At 37.7% G+C, this 15,133-nt stretch overlaps 1 protein-coding gene across 1 annotated transcript in view; it reads left to right on the top strand.

Annotated features, from left to right (window-relative positions):
• The first annotated feature begins 390 nt into the window (after positions 1 to 390).
• LOC131936273 (phospholipase D1) overlaps positions 391 to 15,133 on the top strand; it is an 87,305-nt gene continuing 72,562 nt past the window's right edge. The window contains exon 1 of the mRNA XM_059293185.1: positions 391 to 704. Within this exon, the coding sequence (XP_059149168.1) occupies positions 521 to 704 (184 nt within the window). The 5' untranslated portion in view covers positions 391 to 520. The remainder of the gene's footprint in view (positions 705 to 15,133) is intronic.

The raw sequence follows: 15,133 nt of genomic DNA, 5'->3' as shown, positions 1-15,133 counted from the left end.
AAGCAAATAAAGTAGACATTGATCCTGCCTGTAGGATTATTTCGGAATTTTATTCAAAATTCCACAAAACTAAATAAATAGTGTATCTGTATCGACAAATGTTCATGTTATTTTATTATTTGTAAATTTGCTGATTGGTCTAGCACAGACAATAAAGCTTTAAAATTAATATACATAAACAGTTAATTCTTTGTATAGACTTACTATAGTAAATCTTTTAAAATAAATGTTTGCTGTTTAAAAATAAAAATAAACCATACAATCCGTATGCATTTATTGTCATCGAAGCATTGGCCGTCGGCACGTGAAACTCTCTTTTGAAATGCGGTGCTAAAAAACTGGCCAGACATTAGTGGTTAAGTTAGGAAGAGCAAATCACGTGACAGCATTGTTTGCAAACATGGCGATCTCTGTGGAACGAACGTAACTTTTTTATGCTATGAGCGCAAAAAGTTATGTGCTTCGGCATGCTTATTTCTAAGTGTAAAAAACAACCTTAAGTTGTGTGAAGTTACGAAAAATGGCATCCGGGGATACTTCTGCCACTGTGGATACAACAAGGGATTTTCTTAGATCATTTTCGGTGATCGAAAATGTTGAAGCTGAGGAATCCGAGTCGTCTGATTCAGATTTTGATGAACTAACCCCCATACCAGAAACACCAGGGGAAACTCTAGAGGATAATACTGATGCTATTGACGACGGTGAGTAGATCTAGATCTTGATCTATTTAAAAAATAATTTAAAAAAATAGGCCTATCCAAAATTTCTTTCGAGTTTCAATTTAGTAGGTACGTACACTCTGTACCGTACAGTCGTACAGCAAATTCAAATAGAAATCTTAATCTAGATCTAAGTTAAATTTCTAAAAAACTAAAAAGTATTAGGCAGGCCTAGTTACCTAGTTAATACAGTTACAGTAGGCCTAATATTTTAGGACTACTTAATAATAGTTAATAGTAGGTCTATTACTTAGGCCTAATATTAGGCCTATTTTAATAGTAGGGCCTAATAATAGTAGGCTAATAGATCTAGAACTGATTCTTTGACTAAACTTCTAAAGAACAAAGTAAATTAAAAATAAAAAAAAACTTAGTTATTTAGTCAGAAGGCTATTCCTAATTTCCATTCATTAGGCTAGGCAATTAAATTAATAGAATAGGCTTGCATGATTTTTACTAAATTTTCTAGACTATCGCCCTAACTCCATGACATTGGCTTATAGCCACCCTCCCCCTAATTAAAATTGTATTATAAATGAAAAGCTGCTTACCCTTGGATTAGTGTTTATTAAACAATGTTTATCTGTTGAGCTGTTTGTTTATGCTAAATAATTGCCTGCTAAATGAAAATGGGGGCCTACAAATACATTTTAAACATTTAAATAGATCTAGTTAACAACAGGCTTTAGACACCTTAGTGATAAAAGACAGTTTTACTTTAAACTATTGAATTTTTTGTAGACTTGTTAGTTCGGTAGTTAATGAGCAGATGCCTAGATGTCTTATATTATCGGCATCGTTTCTTTTTAAAACCAGTTATTATGTGCTACAAGCAGATAGTGCAATTATACAAATTTCTTATTTATCTTCAGTGTTGATAATACTTAAACTTTCTAGGAAATGACGATTTGTTGCAAAATGCAGTAGTTAGTTAATGTGCATAAAATTGTGAAGTTATTGTATGTCTAGATCTAGATGGCATGCATTATTGGGGCCACGGTCACTTAGGTACAATTAGTCAGTTGTAATATATCCAACTATTAAATCTGATTCTGTAGCCTATGAAACATTTGTGCACATTTTGAAACACCTAACTATTCTCATATAGGAATGTTTTGTAGATAAAATACCATTTTTACAAAGTGTCAGTATCTAGTTGTTCATGTAAGCTAAGTAGGTCACACATCTCATAACAGTTAATGAGATCTTATTAAGTTTTAATTATCAATATAATTAATTTCTGTTTTTTTGCTTTTAAAAAAACCCAACGACTGCTGATTTAAAAATAACCTTTATATTTTTTAAATTAATTAATATGCTGTATTTATTATGGGTGAGAATGGTAGGTCTATTGTTTTGCTATACAGTGGTTGTGGAAATTTGTGTACAGCTGCACCTATAAAAAATGTAACAGATTACATTTAAGTAAAGCTTATAGAATGTATTATCTATATATCAGTGCCTTTCTTCATCGGGATAGCTACTGCTTCTGGAATTCTAATCCAGCATACTTGAAATATGTCTACCCATTTTTTTCTGACCTCTGAATCTTATCATTTATAAATTGAAAAGGTGTGTTCGTGCATTGGCCCAGGCTTAAAACAGCTTTTCCCCTTATCTACTGTTGTATTGATTTTGCTGGGATTTTCTTTTCCTCATGCTTTAATAAGTTAAACTTTGGTTTACAAAAGAGTTCCAATCTTCTACCCTAGTGAACATAATACTTAAATGTACAAGGACTGCTTTTCCCTATAGAGTGTTAAATACTGATAAAAAAAACAACATTTGTTAATGGTTATGCATTATTTAATTGTAGCGGAGAGATTATTTGTTTATTTTTACATTCAGCGATATCCCAAATGTGATATTTCTTTGTGGGTGCTATTAGAGAGTTTCTTTCATGCTTCTCTTTGAGGGGGGGAGGTAGGTTACCCCCACCACCACCACCAAAATATTTAATTTACATAGAAATATGTGCTTTACCCACTGCCCACCTCCCCCCTTCCCCCCTCAAGTTTCTGGTTCTCCCTCTATCTTCCCCTCCCCTAATTAAAATGTTATGTAATTTATTTTGGTTTATGTTTACAAAATGGCTGGTTATAGGAGGACCAGTACTTTATAATTCCCGTGTGTGTTGCTGGTGGTAAATCTTTTCCCACCTGTTCATTTATGTTGTGCGTTCATCATCATCTCTTCCTTCATGTTCACGGTTTAGTCAAAAAAAGCAAAGCATACAATAGGGCATATCTTTTGACAGCTCTTTTGTGTGTCTGTTAGCTTCATTAATTTTAGTTTGCTTGTCGTCCTGTATGTATTAGCTCGTCAATCATATCAGACAAGTTAGTTGACAAAATAATTCATTTTTAGCGCAATTTCCATTCTGGAGAATTGCGTTTATTAACTCGTCTTTTCTGGGAATGTATGGATGGATGGATGTGTGTCCGCAGCTTTAAGTCGTATCTCCTCCTCAACGAAGCAATATCGAGGACTAGTTCCAAAAGCAATTATGTTAAGCAAGTTACGAGGATGAACATAGGCCATAACAATTCCGGGTTTCTTTCATGGATTTCCCGGAAAAGCCAAAACACCTCGAAAAAATGCAGTTTTTGGTCCATATCTCGGCAACCAGACCACTTAGCGACTTAAAACATGTACCAATCGATTCCTGCCATAATTTAGAACAATATTGCCGAAAAAAGTTTTCAAAAATATCCTTTCGTTCGGTCACAAAAATTTTTTTTATTTAATTAAAAAAGGACCGAATTAGTAGGCATTTTATGCAACCACACCACACGCGTCATCACGTTCAATAGCTGCGCCATCACGTTCAATGGCTGCGACGTCACGTTCGGTAGCTGGGCGCGCAATGGTTTTTAGTCATGTTACTCTATTGTAAATAAAACATGTAAAATACTGAAAAAAATTTAATAAAAAACGTTTTAATAACTAACCAATGGTTTTACTAACCCTGCTCTTGATTTACGCTACGACAGAGCTATTTTTAGATAACACAAGGAAATTGCGCTAAAATTGTCACTAGACTTTTTTAAATTACTTGTTTAGAACTATTCTTAACGTCGCTATCATTTGTGTCGTTTTAAGTCGCGTGAGACAAGGCATATTGCACCACCTAACTGAAAACCCTGATTCTGATTCAGCTTTTGAAAACCAGCTATGGGATTATATTTTAGGTCTTGGAGACCGTATTATCTCCCTTCATTGTTTGTCTATGTAGGGCGTCGTATCAGTAGGCCTGCTCTATGTTTGAACAACACTCTAATTGTATTTACCGAACGCCATTGTAGGATGATTTTTATCCGTAATTTGAAGACATTATTCCGTCCCTTCCCCAAATCGTTTGTTATATCTGGTGGGCGTCTCCCGAGGTCTTTTACTTGTTCCTGTTTCAATCTTGATCAATGTCTAGTAGGGAATGCCTGTTGGGTTGTCCCGAAACAGATGTTTTATGCGCGGTACTTTAGGAGTTATTGCCATCAATTTCAACAATAGTGCACAGTCCCAGGAGAAATTCTGAAGTTAACTAGCACTCTTCCAATCGGAATGCTTTCTATCACGGACTGGTACCGTTTTTACTCTGATAATAGTGTCGGCTTCATCGTCCCCTTAATATGATTAATGCGTCTAGGCGGAGTTTAGGCGTCGATTGTTGTATTTTTTAGTTGTGTACATAGCAAGCTGTTTTTTTAAAAGACTATTATTTCGTGTGTGTTGCTCGAAAATGGTCATAAATGTAGGGGGTGTGAGATTTTTGTGACGAACTTGACTTCATGAGTCCTCTTAAGAATTTTGCTCCAAATATTTAGGAAGCTGTGAAATACAGACCGATGATCCGTTACATTCTAGTTTGACATATTTTGTACCGGGACTGAATCGTTTCCCATAGTATGCCCGATACTTGTCTGTCCTGGCTATATAAGGTGATTGACCTAGAAAATAATTCTAGGGAGTGGATCATATATATGATTTGAGAAGCTAGTACAATAGACTAAGACTCACAATATATTATTTATTTACGCTCCGGAAAAGCGTGTATACAAATGTGTATAATTTAAGAAATATTCTGTTTTTTTGTCTCATTGTAGCTTTAATTATATCCCATGATCTCTCTAGTGTGTGTGCGAGGGCAAGGTTAATATCCGGCCCCTAAGATTAGAGAGCAGGGATTCATGTATTAGGATTAGCAGCGTAAAGAGGATGAACGGATTAACATTTTTTTTTCATCTATACACAATGACGGTCAACATTGTAATAGTGCTCTGTTCGGCTCTTTTTTTCCCCATTTCTATTAATAAAATGATAGACCAGGGGCGTAGCGAGGGGGGGGGGGGGCGGGGGGTGCGGACCGCACCGGGTGACACCATTTAGGGGGGTGACACCAAGGCAAAAAATAACAAAATATATAGAGAAAAAATATATAGAGAAAAACTTGAAAGGGGGGGGGGGTGTAAATCGAAAGTTTAAGGGGGTGGTGCAAATCGAAAACTTGAGGGGGGGGGGTGCAAATCGAAAGTTTCGGGAAGGGTCGCAACGCCTCTCCGGGGGGGGGGGGGGGTTGACACCATTAAGTGCCGCACCGGGTGACACCCGACCTCGCTACGCCACTGTGATAGACGCATGTTTTGTTTTAAATTAAAAAATAACGTTTCTCCTTTTTAGCCTTGCCGTGATAATGTTTACATTCAGTAGAAACAAAGGCAATTTTTTGTGCGTGATTTGTTTTACTGAAGAATAATGAATATAACATCGGTGTTTATCTTATTCTTTTCTGCTCCCTAGAGATGACGGAGCTTAGACCTCACTTCATGCCATGTTATTCCAGCGCTCCCCTTCTCGACTTCTATCCCCCATGTTGGTCTTGAGTCTCGAGATAGGTCATTCGTCATTCTTATAACCCACATGTACCATACTCAGAGGCGTAGCTACCCCTTTCGGCGAACTGTCAATTTCACGCCTCTCCCCCCTCCCATTTTATATTTATACTTATTCTTGTAAAAAAAAAGTGTCCTGCCCTTCCCCTCCGTTGGAAAAGTTGGTGGCGCTTTCTACCAGTGACTAGCCAGTAAGTTTTTTTTGTGCAGCACAATAGATGTAGATGAAAGTTAAAACAGTGTGTAAAATCTTATTCACGTTTATATTCTTAGCTTTAACTGTGTATTTAATATTAGTATTATTCAATATTTTAGCTTGAAATGAGCTTTTAATTTTTTTTTACTCCTTTTGGCGCCCCCTAAGAGTCGGCGCCAGGGGCTGCTGCCCCATCCGCCCTCCCCTAGCTACGCCACTGATCATACTGTCTATACTACCATACCAGGAGCCTTGTAGATAAGGATTACACCAGCCGATCCTACACTATTCTCAACGACACTGTCGTTTAGCCGCTCATCGACTCGTACACCCTCTCACGGTACACAACGTCTATAGGTGGTGTGTGAAAATACAAAAAGCTATTACAATTTTGTTTTCCGCGCATTGGGGTATTTTGTATTAATTTCATAAACAACTATTTTATTACGATTACGGTTAAGAAGTCTACCTACCCCCCCCCCCCCCCCCCCTTACCTTATAGACAATGAACTCTTGTTATTTGCCCACCAATCAGCCATCGATCTATCGACATGACACTTATCCTACAAGTTGATCGCCGTACTTCCTTTGTCTCTCGTTTCCCCTCCGGTCGTTCCCACACACTGTCAGCCCTTTCAGGGTCTATTCTTTGCTGCCCCACTTGTGAATTTCATGAGCTTGGCATTTTCTTCATCAGGGACACAGACGGATTTTTTTCTTCTTCTTCTTCTTCCATTTTTTAAACTTGGGGCTGGGTATTGTTCCTGACACAGAAATATGTGAACTCTAGTTCATCTGCTCTATTGATTCTTAGGTTTGAAAAGGTATCAATCAATACGTAAATATAAATTGAATATATAGGTGCTGAGTTGATATCCAGAGCATCAACATATATTACTAAAATAAATAAGTACTTTCAAACTGTTTTTTAGAAAATTACACCTGGAGATGAAAGCCGGGGATAGAGAAAAGTTATGGGTAATTAATGTTTGTTTCGTCAAGATTTACTCGTCTTTGTTTTTCATTATTTTTATAACTTGTTTCTAAAGGGGATGTACATCGTTTTGCAACATTCTCTAGATTGCTCCCTTGCTAAAGCTGGGGATATAGAAATCATATGCAATGAATGTTTGTTTCGTCAAGTTTTACTCTTCTTTGTTTTTCATTATTTTTACAACTCTGTTTCTAAAGGGCAGATTATTCCTACGACAAACTTTTTTTTTTTTCAGCATTCTCTAGATTGCACCCTTACTAAAGCTGGGGATATAGAAATCATGTGTAATGAATGTTTGTTTCGTCAAGTTTTAGTCTTATTTGTTTTTCATTATTTTTACAACCCTGTTTCTAAAAGGGCAGCTTATTTCCAAGACAAACGTACATTGTTTTGCAACATTCTCTAGATTGCACCCTTGCTAATGCTGGGGGTATAGAAATCATGTGTAATGAATGTTTATTTCGTCAAGTTTTCGTCTTCTTTGTTTTTCATTATTTTTACAACTTTGTTTTCTCAAAGGCAGCTTATTTCCAAGACAAACGTACATTGTTTTGTAGCTTGCATCCTTGCTGTTAATGCTCCGAGCCCGTCAGTGTATCTCTATTATCAGTGTCATCTAGCATCGTATTGTTTCCAGAAATACACGTTCGTGCTTGGCCTTATGCCACATGCCGACTGTTATGTGACTAACGTGTAACAGGCTCATAACGTTAGAGATCGAAAGAATTATTTTTTTAGTGCTTTGTATCGTGTTCTAAACGTTATTTTGTCGTTTAGGGGTTATACGCGTATTAAAAAAAAAAAGTTTTTTTTTGGTCTTGTGAAAAACAGTTGTCCGTGTTTATTACCACCAGATCTTGTATTATGTTATAGAACACGTACATAGCTGCACGCGTGTTGTGTGTGTTTTGCTCAACTGGGAACAACAGGGTCAGAGTTTCTTCCAGGCATCTTTTCTTCGCCCCCCCCCCCTTCCGAAAAATTTTTACCGACCCCCTGAACGAAATGAAATTTATATAATTTATATATAAAATATATACTTTTAACAGTGTCCCCCCCCCCCCCCCCCCCCGAAAATTTCAAGTGCCCCCCCCCCCCGGAGAAAAACGTCTGTAAGAAACACTGAACAGGGTATTACCCCCCGCCCCGTGCGCCAAGTAGGACATCCCCCCCCCTCCCCCGGTCGTAACTTGAAAAGTACAGCTAGGGTTTGGGTTAGGGTTAGTGTAAAGGTCAGGGTTAGGCTTAAACCAATGTCTAGTGTTGGGTTTCGTTTTGGATTACGTTTTAGGCTGAAGTGAATGCTTAGGTTTTGGTCTTTTTCTTAAGGCTAGGAATAAAGTAATACATAGCTACATAGTTGTGGTTAGAGTCATGATTTTTTAATTTGGGGGAGGGGGGGGGGGTAATGTTATTTTCTATACTATTGGTAATAATAGCAGTCATAAACGTAACCTTTATTTCAAAACAATGCTCAAGCAATTAATAAATAGTATTAGTAGTTCGATTATATTCTTTTATGCACATATCTATCAACGGATGCTCGATGGTGACTAGTAATCGATTATGGCCACCAATATTCAACACAACCTCGTACTGTTCTGTATGTGTAAGCTGCTGTATTTGTCAGTGTCGCTCCCCCTCTCTAACCTTTGACCTCTGTTTATCAGCTATTCAGACTTGGATGATCTGTCTCGACTAAAAATACTAGGGCTGACGTCCTTTTGTCTGGGTGCTTATGTTGGCTCATCCCCCCGTGAACTTAGCTCTCTAACGTGGTAACTTTTAGCTCATTTATCCGTTCTAATGCGCTCGTTTTAGCTCCATTCTCTTGGTGTTGCCAATTTTAGCTCATCTTCACTCAAGTTTTCGTCAGCTAAAGCTCCTCGATGTAGTCGTTTTTCGTTCATCGACCCAAGCTCAAGCTCCTTGACATGGTAGTGTTTAAGCTCATTGAGCTATTACGTCCTGCAGCAAACGGAGCTGTAAAACAACTCACGACCTGTTAACTCTGGCTCACCCATGCAGTTAGTGCCGCGATGACCTCGCACGTGCCGATGTTATTGACAACCTGGTTAAACAAGCTTGCCACCATTACCCTGCCCACCTCTCTCTCTCCCCCTCACAGCGCTGTTCAATGTTTATTTTTTAGCTTGTTTTTGCCTCTATTGTTTGAGTATCAATTGTATTGATTTCCGGCCCGAAGCTTAATGAAATTTAGTTTTTTATTTATGAATTGTTTGTATCCATTTGAATGTGGGTTTCAAATATTAAAGATACATTTTTGGACACATTTAAATTGATTTGTGTGTGTGTCCTTAACCCGAGTAGTGTCCATTTATAAATTTTGTCCGTTTATGGGACGGCGTGGTCGAAATGGTAGAGCACACGACTGCTGACCTTAAAGTCTCGATATGAATATGGGTTCAAGTACGTAGAACGTCCCAGATTCCAACCAGCTCTGATGGGTACTTGACTCACGATAGGGAAAGCAAAGGCGGCTGGGCATAGTTCTGACCACACTATCCCTTCAAATTGCCGAGGTCACAGAAACAGCTGAACTCAAAATCACTTTCCCCATGGGCCGTCAGGTTCGAAAGGGTTTTTTACTTTTAAAAAAAATTCGTTTTATCATACAAATAAATCCCCCCCCCCCCCAAATAAAAAGAGACTAAATAAAATTTTTACTTTATTGTTTATATTAAAACGTTCTGTGGTAATACATTACCATCATGTTTAATCGTAACAGTGCATACATTATGTCGATATAACACTAATTTTATCGAAATAACAACCTGCGGGCATGTTGTAACGAAGATTATTTTCACCTCCGCTGGGTAATTTTCACGTAGCATTGCGGATGTAGTGTTGTGAAGTCCTATAGCTCTATTTCTGTTTGTTGTGTTGACACTCCTTGATTAGCCCGAGTCGAGTCCATATCCGCACAGCAAGTCGACTAGTTTCATAGCCTCAACACCCACCAGCCTTAGGGCCTACAGTGTCTTGCTGTCGATGATACACGCTCTAGGAACCGTTGACACGTTAGGTCTCTTACGCTTCATTGATTACCCAATCAATGTTTACGCGAGTTTTATTTTTTACCGGGAAAACACGTGTCACGTGACGCTGATTGGATTAGCTGATTGGCCAGTCTCGTTACCGCGATAGCAATGAATTGTTGATGTATGTCTTTATGTCATTTTGGTTATTCGACGTTGGAGCCCACTATATATATATATATATATATATATATATATATATATAGATATATAGATATAGATAGATAGATAGATAGATAGATAGATAGATAGATAGATAGATAGATAGATAGATAGATAGATAGATAGATAGATAGATAGATAGATAGATAGATAGATAGATAGATAGATAGATAGATAGATAGATAGATAGATAGATAGATAGATAGATAGATAGATAGATAGGTAGGTAGGTAGGTAGGTAGATAGATAGATAGATAGATAGATAGATAGATAGATAGATAGATAGATAGATAGATAGAGGGTTTCAGCATACATATTATAACTTAAACCACAATTTCTAGTCGCCATGCCAGTATCACTGCTAGACCGAGGGTGGAAATGGCATAAAAAAAAATAACTTCCCTCACGGCCTTGAAGGCGATTCTGTAAGTACCAACAACGAATGCATGTTTCAATAGACAAGCATTGCAACATTTTTACGACCTTTCCTCGTTGCGGGGCCCAATACGAGGATACAACTCAGCTGCTTCCATCAATCACGTGATGACCAGTGTTTATTAACCCGTCGCGGGCCGTGAGCCGAATTTATTGGGGTCACTCACGATCTTGGCTTGTGTGAGTGGCCCTTGCGATGGCTCTACCACACGGGGCATGTCCTCTTCACTCATTACATTTCCTCACAGGGGAGACAAGTTATTGGAAGGTATCGATAGTCTCGGGGGGGGGGGGGGTAGATTTTTTTTTAAAGCTGCATAAGGCTCACACCACGTCCCTTTACTTAGAACACAAACGAAAAATAAATATTTCTGGGAATGTTTTTTTTTTTTTGGAGATTGTTTTTAGTGTCCGTGTTTGACTTGTGATCATCTGTGTTTCGTGATTATGATTTTGGTGACAGAAAAAAATAATTAACAAATGTACTATGATGCCCCTACTACTTTATTGGGTGATTGATTGATTGAATGTTTAGACAACTGTTGAATCTGTGCCTGACTACTTGTTAAAATCATGCCTCTTTCTAGTGTAGTCTAGAAAAAAAAAAGTCATGAATCTATTGTAACATTTCCACATGGACTAAAAAACGAATCAACGAATAATCAAGATTTTTTAAAATATATATCTGAATACTTTGAGGTCTTTGTATTGAAAAATGCCATGCAAGTGGTGCTTTGTTTAGTTTGTTGGCTGGACTACAAACATCCCACAACAACATTTAGGTGTATTTTTGTTTTGTTTACGTATATAATTCCATCTTAAATTTTAGCGTCGTAAGTGATCCACATTTTTTTTTACATATAGCTCAGTAACTGTTTTTGATATTTAAAGTTGACATATAATGTTTGGGAACGGAAGTCTAAACAAATAGTTAGCATCAGCAACAAAATACTTAGGATTTTCGTATGTTTAAAAACGCGTAGGCTATATTAGTCATGAGAATGATGAGATACAGTAAATACATTGAATTAAATCAACAGATGTTCATTAGCTTCTGTTTTAAGTAATTCAAGAATAAAACAAAACAAGCCTACAACAGATGGTGTTTTTGACCTTTGGTCAACACGTAAACGTAGCGCTAGAGGGATAAACAGGATAGTCAAGTTGTAAAACTGGTCTTATTGATTTCCTGGGGGGAAGGGATGGGGGATTCTGTTTTTAGTATTTGTGTGAGGGGGAGAAGGTGGGGGTTCTGACCTTCTGCATAAACATCTTTACTATGTGTGTGTGTGGGGTGGATTTTGACATAATCATCTTTGATATCAGTGTGTGGTCACTTTGCATTTCTCTGATTTTATTACCAAGACGTGGCCCTAGCAAATAGCTTCTACCGTCTTCTTTTAGTTTGTCAGTGTTTCTGTTTTGTTAAAAGTAGTAAAAAAAACAACAACAGGGGATGTTAGTATCTCCGCAAGTGAAAACTATTACTTGTATTGTAATTGTACTTAATGTATACGGATTCAAACTCTACCTGTTTTTATAATTACTTTTTGCATAATCCTCACATCAGCCATTGTTTTCATTTAACGGTTTTGTTGTTGTCGAGTTAATGAAGTGTAATGCTGGTGTTGTCAAGCCGTTGCGCAACATTTCATTACCCTTGTTTACTGCGGCTTTATCTGAAGGTAATTAGGATATGATAGAGATTAAAAGGTCTTGTCACCCAGGCAGGGACTTAATAGTGTTTTGTACGGGCGAGGAGTTGATAGTGGTTTGGTCGTAAACAGATTTAATGCTGATTTACTCTTCTATAAACACTTGAATGTTTCTGTCTTCCACGTAATGGATGTCAGCCATGGGTTATAGTTGTGGGTTAATGTAATAGAGGCTGGGTGGGGAAACTTTTATATGCAGTCTTTGTCACATCGTTATAATGTCGTCGTCAAATTATCATACATGGTCGTCAAATTATCATACATAGTCGTCAAATTATCATACATGGTCGTCAAATTATCATAATTGTCGTCAAATTATCATACATCGTCGTCAAATTATCATACATCGTCATCGTTATATCATCCATCGTCGTCGTTATATCATCCATCGTCATCAAGTTAGCATACATGGTATTCAAATTATCATACAATATCGTTGTCAAATCATCCTACAATATCGTCGTCAAACCATCATACATAATCGTCAAATCATCCTACACTGCCATCACTGGTCGTTAAAACGTCATACACTGGTATCGTTAATTCTCTTTATACCTTAATCTGTTACAACTTAACTGATACTTTTATGTGTTGAAACAATTAAGTGAAAACTCCTAGCTACGTTAATTGTAAGTGGTTTTCTGTGATGATTTACAGGTTTAACTATTTAAAAAACATGTTTAGATTAAAAATTAATAACAGAAATAAAAACCAACAATAAAGCGTCATATTTATATGTAAAACCCGCTGTAGAAATCTCGAGCTAAGTAGCAAAGACCCACACCACTAGTCTATTTGATTAGCTCACCAACTTGTCTTTTCTCCGACTGAAGAATGCAAGAAGAAATGAACATTTCCAAAGGAAGAAAAAGATGCGTTAACGTGGAGAAGAGTTCCGTCGAAGCCAGACCTTTTGGATGACACGCCATTCGCCATTTCCTGCCCGGGTCCCTGGGGATGGATATTAAGGGCGTAACATGTTTTGTGAGAAACTTGAGATGACGTGGCATTTGTCGGGCTGGTCTGGCTTTATACGTCGTCCTGTGACATCTGATGACCTACGCAACTCTCTGCCGCCTTAAAGTGCGTCGAACGTTTGTAGTTTCAGCCTGAAATAAGATAGTACTTTGTCCTCGAAATAAAGTTGAACTTTGTACCTGAAGAAAATGAGTGTCGCATCGCGTTCCCCTCCCTCTGTTCCTGGTAGTAATTCCTCTATAAAACTGTTTATTTCCTATGCTGGAGTACATGTATTCTACTTCTGTCTAAATCTCGTGTTATGCTGTTTTTCTCGCTGACGAGAATCATCTTAAATCTTTGAATTGATGCTTTTTTCTTTCCATTCATTTTGCCCTCTAAGGCTTTATTGAAACATCAAAATACACTTGATTCATTCTAGACAGAGCGACAAGCGTTGATGGTTTTAAATTATTGGTTCGTATTAAACGTTTTTCCTGCCGGTGTCAATGTTAGAGTTTGGGTTAAGATTAAAGTTTGGTCAAACCTGTTAGGCTATGGGTTAAGATAAAAGGTATGGTTTAGGTTTGAATTTGAATAAAGGGTATCGCTTTTTCGGTTTGGATTAGGAAACGGATTAGGGCTAATGTTGTTGTAGCTTGTTTCGGTACAAATATCGCATAGACACTCGTCCACTCTAATTCTCCAGTATATCGATACCAGAAGAATCATAATTTTTATACGATCTTGCATTTTAGTAAGTAGGTTTCAAGGGATGGCGTGGCCTAGCGGTAAAGAGCCCGACTGCAAACATGAGAGTCTCGAGTTCGAGTCCAGGTTCAAATCAGTGGAAACAAGGCGGCTGAGCATAGTTCTGACCATACTATCCCTTCGTATGCCGAGGTCTCTGAAGCAGATGAACTCTACTTCATCTGCCCCATGTGTCTTGGGAACGAACGGGAAATGATGATGATCGTTTATGTCCCTATACTTTCGATACATACACGAAACAGCACGCTATAATGTTGACTCCATGAAAGGGGACAAAGTAGGCTTTGTTACTGAAATCTATAATACCGCATTCACACTAGTGACATGTCTAGGGAAAAGTTTTTTTTCGAGACATGTATAATTTAGGCTTACATGCCGCAGGTGTAAATGGGGTGTTAGACACAAAAGATTATTTGAACTCTATAAGTACATAATGGTAAATACATTAGTCATTGTAGTATGGACAGAACAGTATAGCCAGGGGTCCACAATTCCACTCGGCCAATTTTCGCATACCAGACATTCAAACGTTTACGTGTATACAAGACGACCAGTCAGCTTCACCATACATTTACTCCATCTAAAACGCCGATCGTGCTGCTAACACTTCAGCTTTTGTATTAATTAACTGATGGAGCTATTTCATTGAATAATTATTGAATTGAGTGTATATTATCTTCCTGGTTTAATGTGTTTCGCTTATGATACAGTGGAATTTACCCCCCCCCCTATAAATTTTTGACCTATACATTTTAGTTTCCGGCTTTTTGTGTGGTTAATATTCTTAAGTGGTAGAGATGAATTTATTTCCCGCATTTCAGGGGTCTAGAAAACTGTGTTCTTCTTGTTTAAAGAACTAGCGTCAAGATTAATTAATATCCACGTAGAGATTTGCATCCTCGTGTTTTTTCTAAGAATTTGTAATTTTTATGATCATCATTACTAAAGAGTTGTTTGTATAATTCTATTTGTTCCGCTTATTTTAAAGCACCCAGCATTATGTTAATGTGTAAGCACTTGGAAATATGAATTAGAAACGTGACCAAAGTTTCAGACCATCTTTAAATAGCCAGATACCCACACTAATGGCTGTATCGTAATTGACTTGATTAGTCCTAATCGGTAGGAACAGCTCGCTTTATGTAACTTGAATGTTAGCACGTTCAGCCTTCACATCACCCTCTCCGCCCTAGACTAAAGGTCTCGCTCAACATATCACGGCCTGTCCTGGCT

This window comes from Physella acuta, unplaced genomic scaffold (assembly GCF_028476545.2).
Source record: "Physella acuta isolate Inbredline_101_S28 unplaced genomic scaffold, ASM2847654v3 ptg000174l, whole genome shotgun sequence".
In the NCBI taxonomy this organism is placed as follows: domain Eukaryota; kingdom Metazoa; phylum Mollusca; class Gastropoda; family Physidae; genus Physella; species Physella acuta.
This window is presented reverse-complemented; position numbering and strand designations above follow the sequence as displayed.